This window comes from Myxocyprinus asiaticus, chromosome 16 (genome assembly GCF_019703515.2).
Source record: "Myxocyprinus asiaticus isolate MX2 ecotype Aquarium Trade chromosome 16, UBuf_Myxa_2, whole genome shotgun sequence".
Classification (NCBI taxonomy): Eukaryota; Metazoa; Chordata; class Actinopteri; order Cypriniformes; family Catostomidae; genus Myxocyprinus; species Myxocyprinus asiaticus.
In genome coordinates, this window is record NC_059359.1 from 478,977 (window position 1) to 495,000 (window position 16,024).

A 16,024-nucleotide genomic window follows, 5' to 3' on the forward strand; every position below is an offset into this window, starting at 1 on the left:
AGGAGACCTGGCTGGAGTCACTCAGCACACCCTGGGATTCGAACTCACGACTCCAGTACTCGGATTGAGGCGAGTCACTACGCCACCACGAGGACTTAGAGCACATTGGGAATTCCAAATTGGGAAGAAAAGGGGAGAATCAATAAATTATTTATGAAATATATATTATATGGATAATATTTATGAAATATTTTAACTTGAAACGGGCCAAATTTGACCTGAACACAATAGGAGGGTTAATGTGTGTTAACAGAATATTGAAATGGGGAACTTAGGACCCTGGGAACATAGATACGCTCCCACTCCAACCATTTGATAAGTTCCCTCAAGTGTAGGCCTAGTATACTGAGGTCCATACACCAGTGCTAGGGAACAGAAAACCCCTTTGACAAGTTCCCACAATAGCCCATGTCATATTAAGCAAATACAGAGCTGGGGAACATGTTTTTCAGGTTCCCATTATGTGCAACATAGAACTGGGGAACATAGGACGCTTGGTCATGTGTTCATTATGTGCCATATAAATCTAGGGAACATAGGACCCTGGAAACATTGGAATGACTCCATTTCAGTACACCTCCTATCAGAAGCTAACTAGCTAAAGGCTTGACATCATTTTCTGGAATCTTCCAAGCTGCTTAAAGGCACAGTTAACTTAGTGTATGTAAACTTCTGACCCACTGGAATTGTGATATAGTCAATTAAAAGTGAAACAATCTGTCTGTAAACAATCGTTGGAAAAATTACTCGTGTCATGCACAAAGTAGATGTCTTAAACGACTTGCCAAAACAATAGTTTGCTAATATTAAATCTGTGGTTAAAAAATTAGTTTTAATGACTTTAATCGAAGTGTATATAAACTTCTGACTTCAACTGTAATTTTTCGTCCCGTGAATGCGCTTGGGGTCAGCGGGTCATGGCGGGAGAAATGACGTGTGCGCGCACGCATCACCGGAAGTTCGAGAGTTCTTGGAGCGTCAAACGAACGTCGGGACGGATTTTCTGTGGGATAAACGAACTGGCGTCGCTGCAAAAGCGGTAAATGCTTTAATAATTGTCCTGTTGTTCACGGTGAGGTGCATCTGGCGGTGGTTTATCTGTTTGGTCGATGTGCTGAACGCGAGAACCTCAGAACAAACAACAACAACAACAACAGGAACAGGAACAGCGCGAGGAGACTGTACACACTCTTTATTATCTGCTGTGCCAGATATATACAGATCTCAAATGTTATTTTTTAATTACTATGTTTTTAATATGTAGTAACAGCTGAACATAATACAGCTTATAACTCAATGACAGTAAAACTGTGGCATATGATATAAAACATTACTGATTGGTTTATAAGTTTCAGCCCATTCTAACTGATGCTATCACAAGTTATTTTCACAGTTTGACTAAACCTTACTATGTTAGCCAGCTAGATGATGTTAATTTAGTAACATATTTAAATGAGCAGCATTTGCAAAGCAACCAAGCTCAATACATGACAGAAAACCAAATGTTTATGTTTGCAAAGCATAAAAACATGAGTACAGTATCATATATGTCAGATGTAGTGACAACACAAGGATGAATAGTAAAAAGAAAACTCCAAAAGTAGATAAAAAACTAAGTGCATATATGATTTAGGAAGGTATTGAAGTATAAATGATACATGACACAGTTGTGCACATTAGTAGTGATGATGTATATATGTTTTGAATGTGTAGATGCCTCACTCTCGGCGATACCCATCATTAGAGAGAAGCCGGAGTCATCGTGTTCGGTACCAAAGCCGCAGACACCGGTGGAGACGACGCAGTCGCTCGACATCATCCAGCAGACAGCGAGACAGAAGCAGGAGTCACGGAGAGAGGAGAGGAGCGGGACGCAGGAGGGACGACAGGAGGTATCAGACAAACATTTATACATGGTCAACTGGTCATCCACCAACTGACTTCTCTGTAGCGGTGGTGCTTTAGAGGAGATAAATTAAGAGACACGACTTGTGTCTTTAAATTCTTACACTTTAACCTCCTAAAACCCGTGCATGACTGCTGTGTGCGTTTTCCATTTCTCTTTTTGAATTGTAACTAATAACACCTAATAAACATGCAAAAAAAAATAATTAGTTTTCCTAAAAATTAATGTCCATGTATGTGGACATCATGTTTATCAGCACGCTGATGCTCGAAAAATGAACACATTTTTTTAAAGCAGCATATCAAATGAAACTAGAGACTCTCCTCTTTACAACCAAACAGGTTTCAATGAAAAAAACGTAAAGAGATTTTATAGCGATGCCAAAATACAACGTCCACGCATGTGGACACGGTCGCATGAGGTTAAAGCAACAAAGACTGCTATTTTTTCCATTCTGTTTGTTTTTGAAATCAAGAATGTGTCTAATGTGAATGACATCTAATGAATTAATCTGATTTGGCTAACTTCACACTAGGGCTGTCAAATAAAAATTCAAAATTTGAATATTCCTCGAATTTAAGAAAAATATGCACATTCGAATGCTAAAACTGTGTATTCCAGCGCTAATAAAGGCGAGACACAGCACAACAAATGCAGTTTAACAGAAAGCAGGTGTCTCCGTATGCTTTTAAAGTTCTTTTTAATTAGACACATCATCTAAAAAACAGCGCTTCTGCACGAGACGCTGAATAAACAAAAACAAAGGGAAACAAAGATGTTCCACTAGCGCACGTTTACATAGAAAAACAAATGGATGTTGCAAAAGCGTTCGGTTAGTGAACAGCCCCTTACAGATGGTGGAGGTCTTTGGCCGTTGCGTCTTGCTCTCTAATAAGCGTTTCTCAGATTATGGAGTTGTTTAGATGCTTTGTCAGGAAAGATGTTCAAATTGGAAACGTGTGTCTAAGATCCTGGTGTTCGGTTCCAGTCTGTTGTGTTTCGTCTGATTGAACAGCCCCTGACCTGTGCTCATAGTCTGAGCCGCTTCACCTCCGAGTTCAGCCGAATACCTCTGCTATCTGTGAATATTGCTACTCTACATACAACTGTACTGAATAAAACACAATGTGCTATTTCACTGTTATTATGAAGCTTGAGTTTGGAGTAGTAGGGATCAGTGCGTGTAACACCATGTGAACTGTCTATTGAAGCGTTTCACCCCTCATTTTACATTTTACTTCACGTTTGAGAATATGGACCGACTAAAACTTTTTATTTATTTATTTTATGCATATTAGTTGAAAATGAAATGCTCTTTTTTAACAGCCAGGAATGTTCTTTGCAATAATATAATGGTGCTGTTTGGTTTATGTATTTATTGCGCCCTCTGGTGGACTAAGGAAACAACGTCAATTTAAAAATAAGCTGACTTTAAAATTAGAATATTATTAGAATCAGAATGAGCTTTATTGCCAAGTGTTCTCAGACACAAGGAATGTTTTTGGTGATATAAGAAAGAAGTGTACACAGAGCATTACAATGAGACACAGAATATAAAACAAGGTAAGAGTAAACTGATTGAGAAAGAGTGACAAACAAACATGACAAACAAACAAAAGTAACAAACGCTAGAGAGCTCCACACCGAAGCAGCCATCAGTCACCCTCATGTTGTTTCAAACCCGCATGAATTTTGAAAACATTTAAGGTAAAAAATTGAGTTTAGTTTCTCTGCTCAATTGACAGCCTGATAACTAGTAAATTATGAAAATATGTGGTTTGCTCACACTAAAAAAAAAAAAAAGACCGTTAGCCTATTTTATTTTAGATTTACATATTTCAATTTCATAACAAAATTCTCTCAAATTGAACTGTGTAATGTTTAACAATTAAATTAATCAAACATAAAATATTTAGCCTTTTTTTTTATTAAATATGACTCAGTTCAGTTTAATAACATTGTTATGAAATTTAAATGCGTAAATCTTAAAATTTAAGTCAGAGTGACGTTAATTTTACAGTTTTTGTTTTAGTCATAATTTTTATCTTTTGAAGAAAATGTCCTTTAAATTTAGTCAATATTTTAACGTCATATTTATTATTTTTTGTCAGTTTTACTCTGACTAAATGGCATGTAGTTTTAGTTGACAAAAGTAATATAAAACAATAATTTTTGTTGATAATAATGTGCAAAATTACTTAATGTGTCAGACCAAACTTTAGCCAAATATTCAAAAAAAAAAATTATAAACTAGACAATTCTTTTTTTTTTTTTCTCCCCAATTTGGAACGCCCAATTCCCAATGTGCTCTAAGTCCTCGTGGTGGCGTAGTGACTCGCCTCAATCCGGGTGGCGGAGGACGAATCTCAGTTGCCTCCACATCTGAGACCGTCAATCTGTGCATCTTATCACGTGGCTTGTTGAGCGCGTTACCATGGAGACGTATCGTGTGTGGAGGCTTCACGCTATTCTCCACGGCATCCACGCACAACTCATCACACCGAGAGCGAGAACCACATTATAGCGACCACGAGGAGGTTACCCCATGTGACTCCACATTCCCTAGTAACCGGGCCAATTTGGTTGCTAAGGAGACCTGGCTGGAGTCACTCAGCACGCCCTGTAAACTAGACAATTCTTGAAACATTTATCAAACATGTTAAAACATTTTAAAGTTTAAAATGTCAGATGAGCAATATGAAAACTGTGCTCCTGAAATAAATGCATATAATGAATATACTGACGTATGAGCTACTTTTACTTTTAGAAGTGATGTTCCTCATGTATAGACAGTTTAGGAGATTGTGTTACTTGTAGTGTGTTTTTAAGGAAACGACATTCTGACTAAGACGTAACTTAGTTCACCTGTTCATTGTCTGTGCAGATGTAAGTTGTAATATTACATATATGTTGTGGATATAGTGATTAATATCACATAAAATTAACCTCGGGCTTGTCAGTAAGGACTACCCGATGGCCCAGGGCAAGTGTGAGAGAGATTCGGGCCAGTGCTGCATTTATAACGCAAGCAGACAACAAGCGAGATAGCACAAAAATTACACCAGGCAGAAACGAGCGAGCGCATTATATATTGAGCACGCTGAGGTACAGTCGTGTAAGCGTGCAGACAGACGAGCACTGAGCGCACTATCCTAGAACTGTCCTCGCTCCGTTCCAAGTGTCTTAGCAGAATCCATTTCCAGTGGGTTGATTTTAATGATCCCCATTCCATGTTCACAGTGCGGGAAATTCCCACATGTTTTTGTTTTAATATGTTGGTAAAAATGAGTAATCCACACATAAGAACACAAGAATTAAATAGTTTCTTTCTGTTGGACTGTAAATCAACTTTCTCTTAGAAACGCTGTTTAGGGGCGACAGAGCGCTAGTTTTGTTTCCACAGTAAAATAAGTGCTTTTTCTGTCTAATTTCATGTTAATATCCACATTCTTCAGTCATAGATTAGGCCTGATACAGTATCTACCTACTGTATATTACACGTCACAGCTGATTTAGTAGCAAGTTCTCCTTTCTCAGGAATTCATGTTTATTACATTCAGCCAGAAATCAAATCTGTAACACAGTAACAACACTACACATGGCCCAAAAGATCACAGCATGACTAAACAGTGACAGAAAACACATTATCTGCTTCGCTGAACTCTTTACTGAAAAACACGTGTAAATGGTTATATCATGCATTTATTAATTTATATTTGTAAAGTGCTTATATAGAGTATATTAAGGCATAAAGCTGTAATTTACAGCTATCTTGCAAATTATAAATCTGATATAATTTTGGGGGAATTATCTTAAAAATGTAATATACTTTAAATAAAAGAATTATTTGGCTTCGGACGCATTTTTTTTAAAGCCATGATTGTAAAAACACCCATTTTTGTGTGTCAATAAAAATAAAACATCTGAACTAGATTTATTGATTAACCTCTTCAACTCAACTGGGCGGGTCCAAAACGGGGCGCTATGTCACAAAATAAGTTTATGCTTAAAATGTCTCCGAATACATAAGTCAGGCATATGAGGTATCGTTTGAAAGCTTAGAATCTGAACTTAACATAGATAACATCACTTCGGTATCTATGTTACTTAAAATAACACAATAAAGCCTCAAAACATTCACATCTCACATCAGCGCCACCTAGAGGTCATGTGGTAGAAATAATTAAATCTCTCATTCTCAGGAACATGACTGTACAGTTTATTTTGTTAGCAGTTGTTAACAGTTTATTATTAATACCACAGATCGAAAGATTTTCAAAAGAATCACAAATACAAACATCTCTTATGATAACTGCTGCTGTAAGCCTCAAATAGCTAAAAACTGCGTATCTGCTTTTACCTAAGGCAGTTTTCTTAAAAATGTAGCCATTTTTTATTTGTCTGGGAGCTTGCTTGGCTGAATAATCCAATGTTACACTGCCTGGCCAAAAAAAAAGTCACATACTCTAATATTTCGTTGGACCGCCTTTAGCTTTGATTACGGTGCGCATCCATCGTAGCATTGTTTCGACAACCTTATGCAACGTCACAACATTTATTTCCATCCAGAGTTGCATTAATGTTTGGCCGAGGTCTTGTATTGACACCTAGATTGAGCTTGTAGTCCACTCAGAGGCCGAGATATTCAATGAAATAATGAGGGTGGTGCTTGAACTGAACATTAGACTGAATGTCTATGGACGAGCACATCTGTGAGGGATAAAATGTGTTAGAGCGCCACCTACATTTCAGATCGCATTTTGTGTTTGAAGAGGATAGAGGGAAAATAATTTTTTCTAGTTCTTACTGCCATCTAGTTATTTGGAGGTAGACGGAGTGAACAGAACCAGAATTACATGCTTGTTAAGTTAGGACAAAAAAAAAATACAATATTAAAAAAATATTCAATTCATCATAAGATTGTAAACATAGACAATATTATTTATAAATAATTGGTGTGTGTATGGGGGGGGGGGGGGGGGGGGGTTAGTTTTTAAAAAATGAGTTCAATTTTGAGCAATTAGTCCACAGTATGTGTAAATGCTTTTAAATTTGAGTGTGAAAAACAGTGTTAGTGTATTGTTAATATCTTGCAGTATTATTTGGTTCTTGTAATATTTCTGTATGTTTTAATGACCAGCAGACGTCACTGTCATGATGAGCGGGAAGAGTTTGGGGATCATGAAAGAGATTCCTCCATTACGGACAGATTCCTCAGACACACAGACTTCACCTGCCGTTCCCATCAGTACCGTCCGGAGCGGAGAAGTAGCCGACACAAACACAGACGCCACAGAACAAGAACAAGATCGAGAACGTGCTCTTACAGTCAGAGTCGGTCCTTCTCGTCTGTGAGTACAGCACAGTTTCACACATTCAGTAAGATAACAAACAGTTTCAAATCAACGTTTACCCTGTTTATTTTCCTAATACACACTCCGGGTTTTATTTGGCATGATTAATCAGTGCACGTTATTCTAAAGTGTAATAACTCGCTCCACCTCTGAAACGACTTTCATTTTTGGCTGACGACACCTCGACATCATCAAACAGTATGAATGAGGCTTAGAAAATACACAAACACACAGAGGCAAACACATTTCAGTGTGTGTGTGTGTGTGTGTGTGTGTGTTTAGCAGACCTTTATGTATAAGAAAGTGTGAATTGCTTAAAGGAATAGTTCACCCAAATATTATAATTCTCTCATGATTTACCCACATATAACTCTACAGAACACAAATGAAGATATTTTCATAGATGTATATTGTGTTTATATTCATACGATACAAGTCAATGGGGTCCAACACTTAAGGACATAGAGGGATCATATGACTCTATAACTCTTGACATCTGCAATCTCTTTGGCACGATCATGATTTGAAGCTCGTGCTACACACATGCACAGAGGCAGTATCATTTTTGGGCAAACTTTTCCTTTAAGAATACATTAACACATTCATGAAGCATCTGTTTAGTGAATAATGAACGGGGTGTGATGTCATTTAGAACAAAAACTGGCCAAAAAGAAGGTGTTTTTGCATTAGTTTCGGTGGTTCATAACAGCCCGACTGGCTGCTAAACACCTTCTTACTGCCATTGGTCCACGTCATCTGTAGGTGTGACCTGAAGCTCCACCTACTTTTCGGCGACAACTAATTTTATGTTGTTCAGTCAGTCAACACGAAGACACCGGCGTGCAGAGTTATTAGCGAGCTGGTGCAAATTTACCTACATCAGTATGATCGTTCGCATAGAGACATTTTCCAAGAACATGTCATGCATTATTTTGTTTATATAGTCTACAAAAGGAATCAAATCTACTCAAATACTCTTAAGTGCTCATTCACTCTTGTTTTATATGCTGCTTCACATCGTGCCATCTGCAGCGAATGCCAAAGTAACATACGCCTCTCTTATCATCATTCTTTTGTCTGTATTTTGCCCATTATTACTTTGTTATACACCCATCTTTGCAGTAGTATCAGTGTCATCATAAATTACAATAACAGAGTAATTGCCGCATATTATGGCCACGTATAAAACATTATCTACTGCATATATATTACTTTAAATCATCATCGAGTGGTTAAAACAGCTTCTTTTACTGACCTCATGTGAATTCTACTCATAGAATGAGACAAAGTCATTAATAACACATTTTAATGTCACATTAGTTAAGATTTTACATGTAGCGTCCTCATATTTAAACGATCCTCTAAACGCCTCCCACAGCGGTGTGACGGGTGTCTGAATGTTCACAAACAGTATACCGTTTCTCGACTGTTTAGAACTTCTTCTTACCCCTGAACGAAGAACGAAGAGGAACTTCTCTGGAAGTGTATAGAAGAAGTGTCTTCAGTGTGTGTAAAATTGAAAACTGAAAGTAGAATTGCTGTAGAAGTAGCTCAGAATGTGTGTTTGTATCTGTATTTTTTACAGTGTGTGTTAGGTGTGCATAAGTGTGTGTGTGTCTGTGTGTGTGTGTCTGTGTGTGTATCTCGGGGTTAAGTGTGTTTGTGTGTGTAATAAGATCCCTCGTCTTGGCGCTTCAAACTTTTCGATTGGTGTCTCAGGATTTTCCCTGGGGGCCGTGAGGAGCGTTTAAAATTAGCCTCATACACACACACACACACACACACACACACACACACCTTGAGAAACACTCTGTATCTCTCTTTCACTCTCTCTCTCTTCTTTCAACGTTTCTTCTGTTCTTACGCTGTCTCTGGTGTAAATGTGTGTGTTTTACCGTGGTAATTATGGGTAAGACAGAGTTTCACTCTGTGTTTAAGAACATCCTGGACTGTCTCTGCCTGTGTGTGAGTACACTTCTCTGTGTGTGTGTGTGTGTGTGTGTGTGTGTGTGTGTGTTTGTGTGTTTACTGAGTTGTACTTTAGAAAGAAAATTGTCCTCGGTCTGTAGTGAGCTACATCTGATACTTTCATTAAAAGTAAACATTATTTAGACATAAAGCAAATGCTTTTATTAGGGTTTGGGTTAGTCTGTTGTCATTATTATTAAATGTGTTATTAAAAGCACAAGGTGCCTGTGGTATGTCCTCATTTAAAGAGCTTGATAAACGAGTGTTTGTGTTGGTGTGTGTTCACTATTTGACCTCATTCCCGAGTGTCTACAGGGGCCATGGTCAGTCAATCTCTCTGTCCTCAACAAGCTGTGGCATTCAAATTAAAGGAATATTGACAGCCTAATGTCTAACATCTTCTCTGTGCTGTTGATTTATCACTGACAGTCATTTCAGATCATCCTTAAGTTTGTAATTGTGTTTACAGTAATGCACTCAGTCTGGGTCATTCCATGTCAACTCAACCAGAGGTCCACAGCTCAAAAGTTTTGATTTGATCATTTGTTTTCTGGTGAATGAAATACATAAAGCCAAAATATTAAATGCCATGGATGAATATTTACTGAGTAATCCACTATTTTGTTGAGGGGGGTCAAAATGGCAATTTTCACCTATGATTTTTGAGCAAAACCACATATTAAAAAAATTACCTTAGAAGGGTGTCAGCATCATGATTTTATTTTTGCACAGAGATTGGTAGATCTGTTTGACAGATCTCTTGCTACTTTCTTTAAAGGAGGAAGCGGGAGCCGGATAAACGATCCAACGTCTTTATTTTCCACTTTTCAGTGTAACCAATATTTGCTTTTCAACACAACATAAATAATGGCACACCCAATCACTGCTGCGTGCGTCTCTCTCTCCCCCTCCGGCAGTCTGGATCGCCCTTTAAATCACTCTCCGCTCTCACTGCGGCCTCGCTTTCCACAGACATTGCTCGGCCACGCCCCCATCACCACATACCCCCATCGCTCGACTCAGGCCGGGGACTAATTACTCCCCCCCCCCCCACACCATTTCTGGAGAGAAAATCCGCAACAGCTAGGCTGGTGAGCTACATACCAATGGGTGGTCCGCGCGTTGGCATCCTTCATGCAATGGAACCACTGGAGTGGGGTGTGGTCCAAACAGAGTGTGAAAGCACGCCCCAAGAGATAGTACTGGAGGGTGAGGAGCTCCCACTTGATGGCCAATCACTCCTCCTCCATGGTGCTGTACTTAGTCTCTCTCATCGAGAGCTTATGACTAATGTACAGCCCGGGACGCTCCTCCACCTCCACCATCTGGGACAGTACCGCTCCCAACCCTCTGTCTGATGCATCCATCTGCAAGATAAAAGGGAGAGTGAAGTCAGGAGAGTGCAATAACAGTCCACCACACAGTGTAGCCTTCATGTGTGAACGCCTGCTGAGACTGCTCTGTCCACTGGACCGGATCTGGTGCCCCCTTTTTAGTAAGATCAGTCATCGGTCTGGTGATGGTTGAATAGTTAGGCACAAACCTACAATAATAGCCAGCCAGCCCCAGGAAATGTCTCACCTCCTTTTTGGTCTTAGATCTTGGCAGGCTGCAATCGCTGTGGTCTTATCAGTTTGCGGCTACACCTGTCCATGACCCAAATGGAAGCCCAGATACTGTACTTCCACGCATCCAGTTGCACACTTCGTAGGATTTGCTGTGAGTCCCGCCCATCTCATCGACTTCAGGTTAGCCCTCAGATGCTGCAGGTGCCACTGCCAATTATTACTGTAAATAATTATGTCATCCAGGTAGGCAGCAGCTTAAGCGACATGAGGATTCTGTTCATGAGCCGCTGAAACGTAGCCAGGGCCCTGAAAAAACCAAAAGGAAGGGTGACAAATTGATGTAAGCCAAACGGTGTGGAAAATGTTGTTTTTTTCACAGGACATGGGAGTTAAGGGGATCTGCCAATATCCCTTTGTCAAATCCAGTGTAGAATAAAAGCAAACCACGCCTAACCAATCGAGCTGTTCATCAAAATGAGTCATTGGGTACGCATCAAACTTAGACACCGCATTGACTTTTCTATAATCCACACAGAACTGGACTGAGCCGTCACTCTTGGGAACCAACACCATCGGGTTGGCCCAGTCATTGTGGGATTCTTCTATTACCCCCATATCCAGCATGGCCTTTAATTCGTCCCGAATTGACTTGTGACGGTGAGAAGTGGTCTCCGCAAGTGACCGGGGTGACTCGATCGGTGGCTTTCAAGTTCACCTCCGGTCCGAGCTCCTCCCTCTCTGGAACCACCATCGCCAATGTCACATCAAAGAGATTGTGGTGGTAAATCTGACGTGCTCCACCTCTATCCGTTCATTTAACCTCGTAATAGATTTCCCCGACTCGCCGTGTGACCTCAAAGGGTCCTTGCCACTTGGCGAGTAATTTATAGCTTGATGTGGTGTGTAATACAAGAACTTTATCTCCTGGTGCAAATTCCCATAGCCAAGTACCCCTATTATACAGCCGGCTTTGACGTTCTTTAGCCTGGAACAAATTCTCCTGTATTAATTGTCCCAGTGTGTGGAGTTTTGCTCTCAGGTCAAGAACATATTGAATTTAGTTTTTGCTGTTTGAAGGTCCCTCCCAATTTTCCCATAGGACATTGAGCATGCCACGCAGTCGACGCTTGTACAATCATTTGAATGGAGAGAACCCAGTGGAGGCTTGCGGGACCTCTCGTACTGCAAACAATAGGGGCTCGAGCCACTTGTCCCAATTTCGAGCGTCTTCGTGCACAAACTTACGGATCATATTCTTTAGTGTCTGAATAAATCGTTCAACCAAGCAGTCCGTTTGGGGGTGGTAAATGCTGGTTCAAATCGATTTAATCCACAATCATTCATACAGTTCACGTAGTGTATGTGACGTAAACGTTGTGCCTTGATCATTGAGGATTTCTTTCGGAATCCCCACTCGGGAGATTATTCTGAAGAGTACCTCCGCAACACTACGTGCTGAGATGTTGAGCAGAGGCACTGCTTCCAGATATCACATTGCATAGACCACCAGAACCAACATAAAGCATTGCCCGCATGCCTTCCGCTCTAATGACCCGACGAGATCCATGCCAATTCGTTCGATGCAGACCTTGATCAATGGAAGTGAGCACAATGGCGCTCTTGAGGTGGCCGGCGGATTCACCAGCTGACATTCACGGCATGCCACACACCATCTGTGAACATCCCCTTGAATGTTCTGCCAATAGAAACAGGCCATTAGATGGTTCAGTGTTTTTTTTTTCTGCCTCAAGTAACCTGCCATCGGATCATAATGAGCCATCTGGAACAACATTTCCCGACGTCTCTTCGGTAATAACAGTTGGGTTGTATCTTCCTTTGTTTGAGCATCCTGTGTCACTTGATACAACTGATCCTTGATAATCGAAAAATATGTATATGTGAGTGCAATATCTGGCTGGAGGTGTTGACCATCAATCACTTTCATTTGATCAAACGCGTGCCTAAGGGTCTCACATCTGCTCCAGAGGGAAATCCCCTGCAGGGAATCCTCTAAGGGCCAGTGAAGCCGAAACTTCACCCTACCTTACATAATCCTGACGCAGATCTGACGTAGATGGCCCCAGCTCCGCCTCCCCAACCAGTGAATCGCAAACCACACACAGAGACTTTGTTACAGGACCCATCCACACAAAATTCCCTCAATAAAGTGGTAAATGTCAGCCAATTCGTACCCAAGATTAGTGGATGTGTGAGGCGGGGACAAACCGCAACCTCTACACTATGCTTTTGTCCCCGAAATTGAATGATAACCATCACTTACGGGTAATTGTGAATATCCCCATGCACACACTTAACCTTCACCCGCCGGCTTGTATCCAAAGCCTTCGATTGAATCAAGCTTTGGTGAATGGAGGTTTGATTACTACCTGAATCCACCAAGGCTTGATATGTACCCTCCTTTATACTCGCAGGTATCCTGTATGCTCCTGCTCGAACGGGGGCAGCCTGTGGTGCGTGGGGGAGCCGTACCAGTGTCTCCACCTCCATCATGGGGCATCGGTCCTGGAAATGCCCAGGTTCCCTGCAGCTCCAGCAGAATGGCCCAGACTCCACGTCCACACCCGTGGCAGCGGATTCACCAGCCTGTGGGGGAGAGTGGAGTGGATTAGGAGAAGCCAGCAGGATGAACGGCCCATGGAACTGGGGAACCAGTTTTGGGACAGGAATTCCCCATTTCCGGGGAACATGAACAGGATGAGGAGATGGAGAGGGGGTGAGAGGAGAGTGAGAGAGAGAGAGAGAGAGAGAGGAGGGCTCGCCAGCTCCCGAATACACCACCAAATGGTCCTCAGCCAGCTGGATTGCCTCCGTCAGCGATGCTGGGTGATGGCACTAGACCCACTCTGCCGTCCCTTTCGGTAGCCTGCTGACGAACTGTTCCAGTACCACAAGATCAATAACAGCTCCGGCATCACGATCCTCTGCTAGTACCTACCTTCGACAGGCATCACGGAGATGTTGGCAAAAGGCTAATGGACGACCACATTCGCTGAACGGCAGGGTACGGAAGCGTTGCCGGTGTTGCTCCGGATTGCAGCCGACCCGCTACAGGATGGCCCACTTTAGGTCTGCGTACTCCAGGATACTTGCGACTGGCAGTTGTTGGGCCGCAAGCTGTGCTTGGTCAGACAGCAAGGGCAGCAAGAAGTATTAAAGATATTTAAATATCCTTTTAGATTCTGGTTCAGAACAAACATTTCTTTTGGTTTCTTCATTTATAAGACCCTATATGTTTCAGTCTCAGAGATATGGGGATTGTTGAATTTGACCCATTTTCAATGGTCGAAAACCAAATGTGGGTCACTTTGTATAAAGCTGATACTTATTTTATTGAAAGAGGAATGTCTGAAGAACAAATAATGCTGAAAAAAGCCCTCCAAAAAGGCCAGATACCTGCCCCATCTCCTGATGAACATATCCATGTTGCCTAGTCTTCTTATGACAACTCTTCCCAAGCTGCCACCCTGCCCATCTCCTCACACCACTCACGAAACGAGGGGGCTCCAGCTGACTTCCATCCTCTTAGGATAACCTGTCTGCCCACCATAACACCAGCCAGGATCCAACTCTTCATGTACTTGTCTCCTACATCGATGACCGCCCCGTCACCCAAAATACAGAGCCTGGGGCAAAAGGAGATCCGAGTACCCAATATGGTGGCCATAAAATTCTGGACCTTCAACCAGAACTCCTGTATCTTACGACACCCCAAAAAAACATGGGTGGTGTCTCCATCTTCTAAATGGCATCGCCAGCAGGTGGGTGTGTCCTTAAGACCAAGCCTATACAATTTAGAAGGGGTCCAATAAAATGTATGTAGAATCTTAAATTGCGTAAGGCGCACCCTTGCATCTCTAGATGCAGACTTGACATTTTTAAGAATCCTAGCCCACACTCCCTCCTCCAAAAACAAATTTAAATCTTCCTCCCATAATCTTTTGAGGGAATTTAAAGCTCCGTCCCCCAGACTCTGAATTAGCAGGGAGTAATACACTGATGCCTCATGACCTTTTCCAAAAGCTGTAATCACCTCTCCCAAAGTATCTGCCACTCTTGGGGGCGCCACTCCCAAAAACAGTGCAGAGTAGGTGGCGCAGCTGTAAATACTTATAAAATTGAGATCTGGGAATCCCAAAATTTTGAACCAAATTTTCAAAAGGTCTCAATACTCCACTCTCATATAGGTCACTGAGTGTAGTAACCCCCCTCACAATCCACTCTGACCAACAGAAAGGGGACTTATACTAGTTTAGGGTTCTGCCATATGCTTGAGGCTACGTTTAAATAAATATCCGAATTAAACACTCTGGACACTTTTGTCCATATCGAGTGTAAATGCAAAATAATGGGGTGTGACTTTTCCGATTAATTTGATCGAAATGCTATGCAGAGGCGAGATAGGGGCAAGAACTTCCTTTTCAATACAAAACCAGGGAGGGGCTCTCTCAGCCAAATGTCTGAGACCAAATGCATAATAATAAAACAAAATCTTGGGTAGGCCTAACCCACCATTGTCAATCGGCCTATGTAACTTACTGAAATGTAATCTGGCACGCTTACCATTCCAAATGAAGGACTTCGCTATGCTATCAAATTGCTTGAAATAAGAGATGGGGACATCTATAGGGAGAGATTGTAGCAGGTAGTTGAATTTGGAATACAATTCATTTTAATTACATTAACCTTCTCAATCATAGATAAATATAATGAAGCCCACCTGCCCACATCATTCGAAAACCTTTTTATTAAGGGATCAAAATTAACTCTGACTAAATCAGACAAATTTGCTGGGAGTAAAATTCCCAAATACTTAATGCCCTGTTGGGGCCACTGGAAGGCGCCCGGCTGGAAGGCCATTACTGGACAGTACACTGTCAAAGCCAAAGCTTCGGATTTAGACCAGTTGACTCTGTATCCTGAGAACTTGGAAAAGGAATTAATAATTCTGTGGAGGCAAGGCATAGATCTAGTGGGGTCGGAGACAAATAATAAAATATCATCTGCGTAAAGCAGAAGCTTATGCGCCACACCTCCCGCAATCACCGCTGGAAAATCATCCTCCTTTCTTATCGCGGCTGCTAATGGTTCCAGGGCAAGACAGAACAATAATGGGGAAAGAGGGCAACCCTGCCGAGTGCCCCTATCTAGAGTAAAATAATCTGAAATTAATCCATTTGTTTGTATCGCTGCTACTGGGTGTCTATACA

The 16,024-nt window shown here is 41.4% G+C and overlaps 1 protein-coding gene across 3 annotated transcripts in view; it reads left to right on the forward strand.

The window, feature by feature from the left end:
* Positions 1-880: 880 nt before the first annotated feature.
* Positions 881-16,024, forward strand: part of LOC127453649 (dual specificity protein kinase CLK2-like) — a 22,167-nt gene continuing 7,023 nt past the window's right edge. Inside the window, exons 1-3 of one of the 3 annotated variants that reach the window (XM_051720207.1) lie at positions 881-1,039; positions 1,714-1,892; positions 7,047-7,257. In XM_051720207.1, coding sequence (XP_051576167.1) covers positions 896-1,039; positions 1,714-1,892; positions 7,047-7,257 — 534 coding nt within the window. In that variant the 5' untranslated portion in view covers positions 881-895. Of the gene's footprint in view, positions 1,040-1,713; positions 1,893-7,046; positions 7,258-13,228; positions 14,576-16,024 lie in introns of those variants that run through there. The other 2 variants (XM_051720208.1, XM_051720209.1) reach the window with 2 other exon arrangements.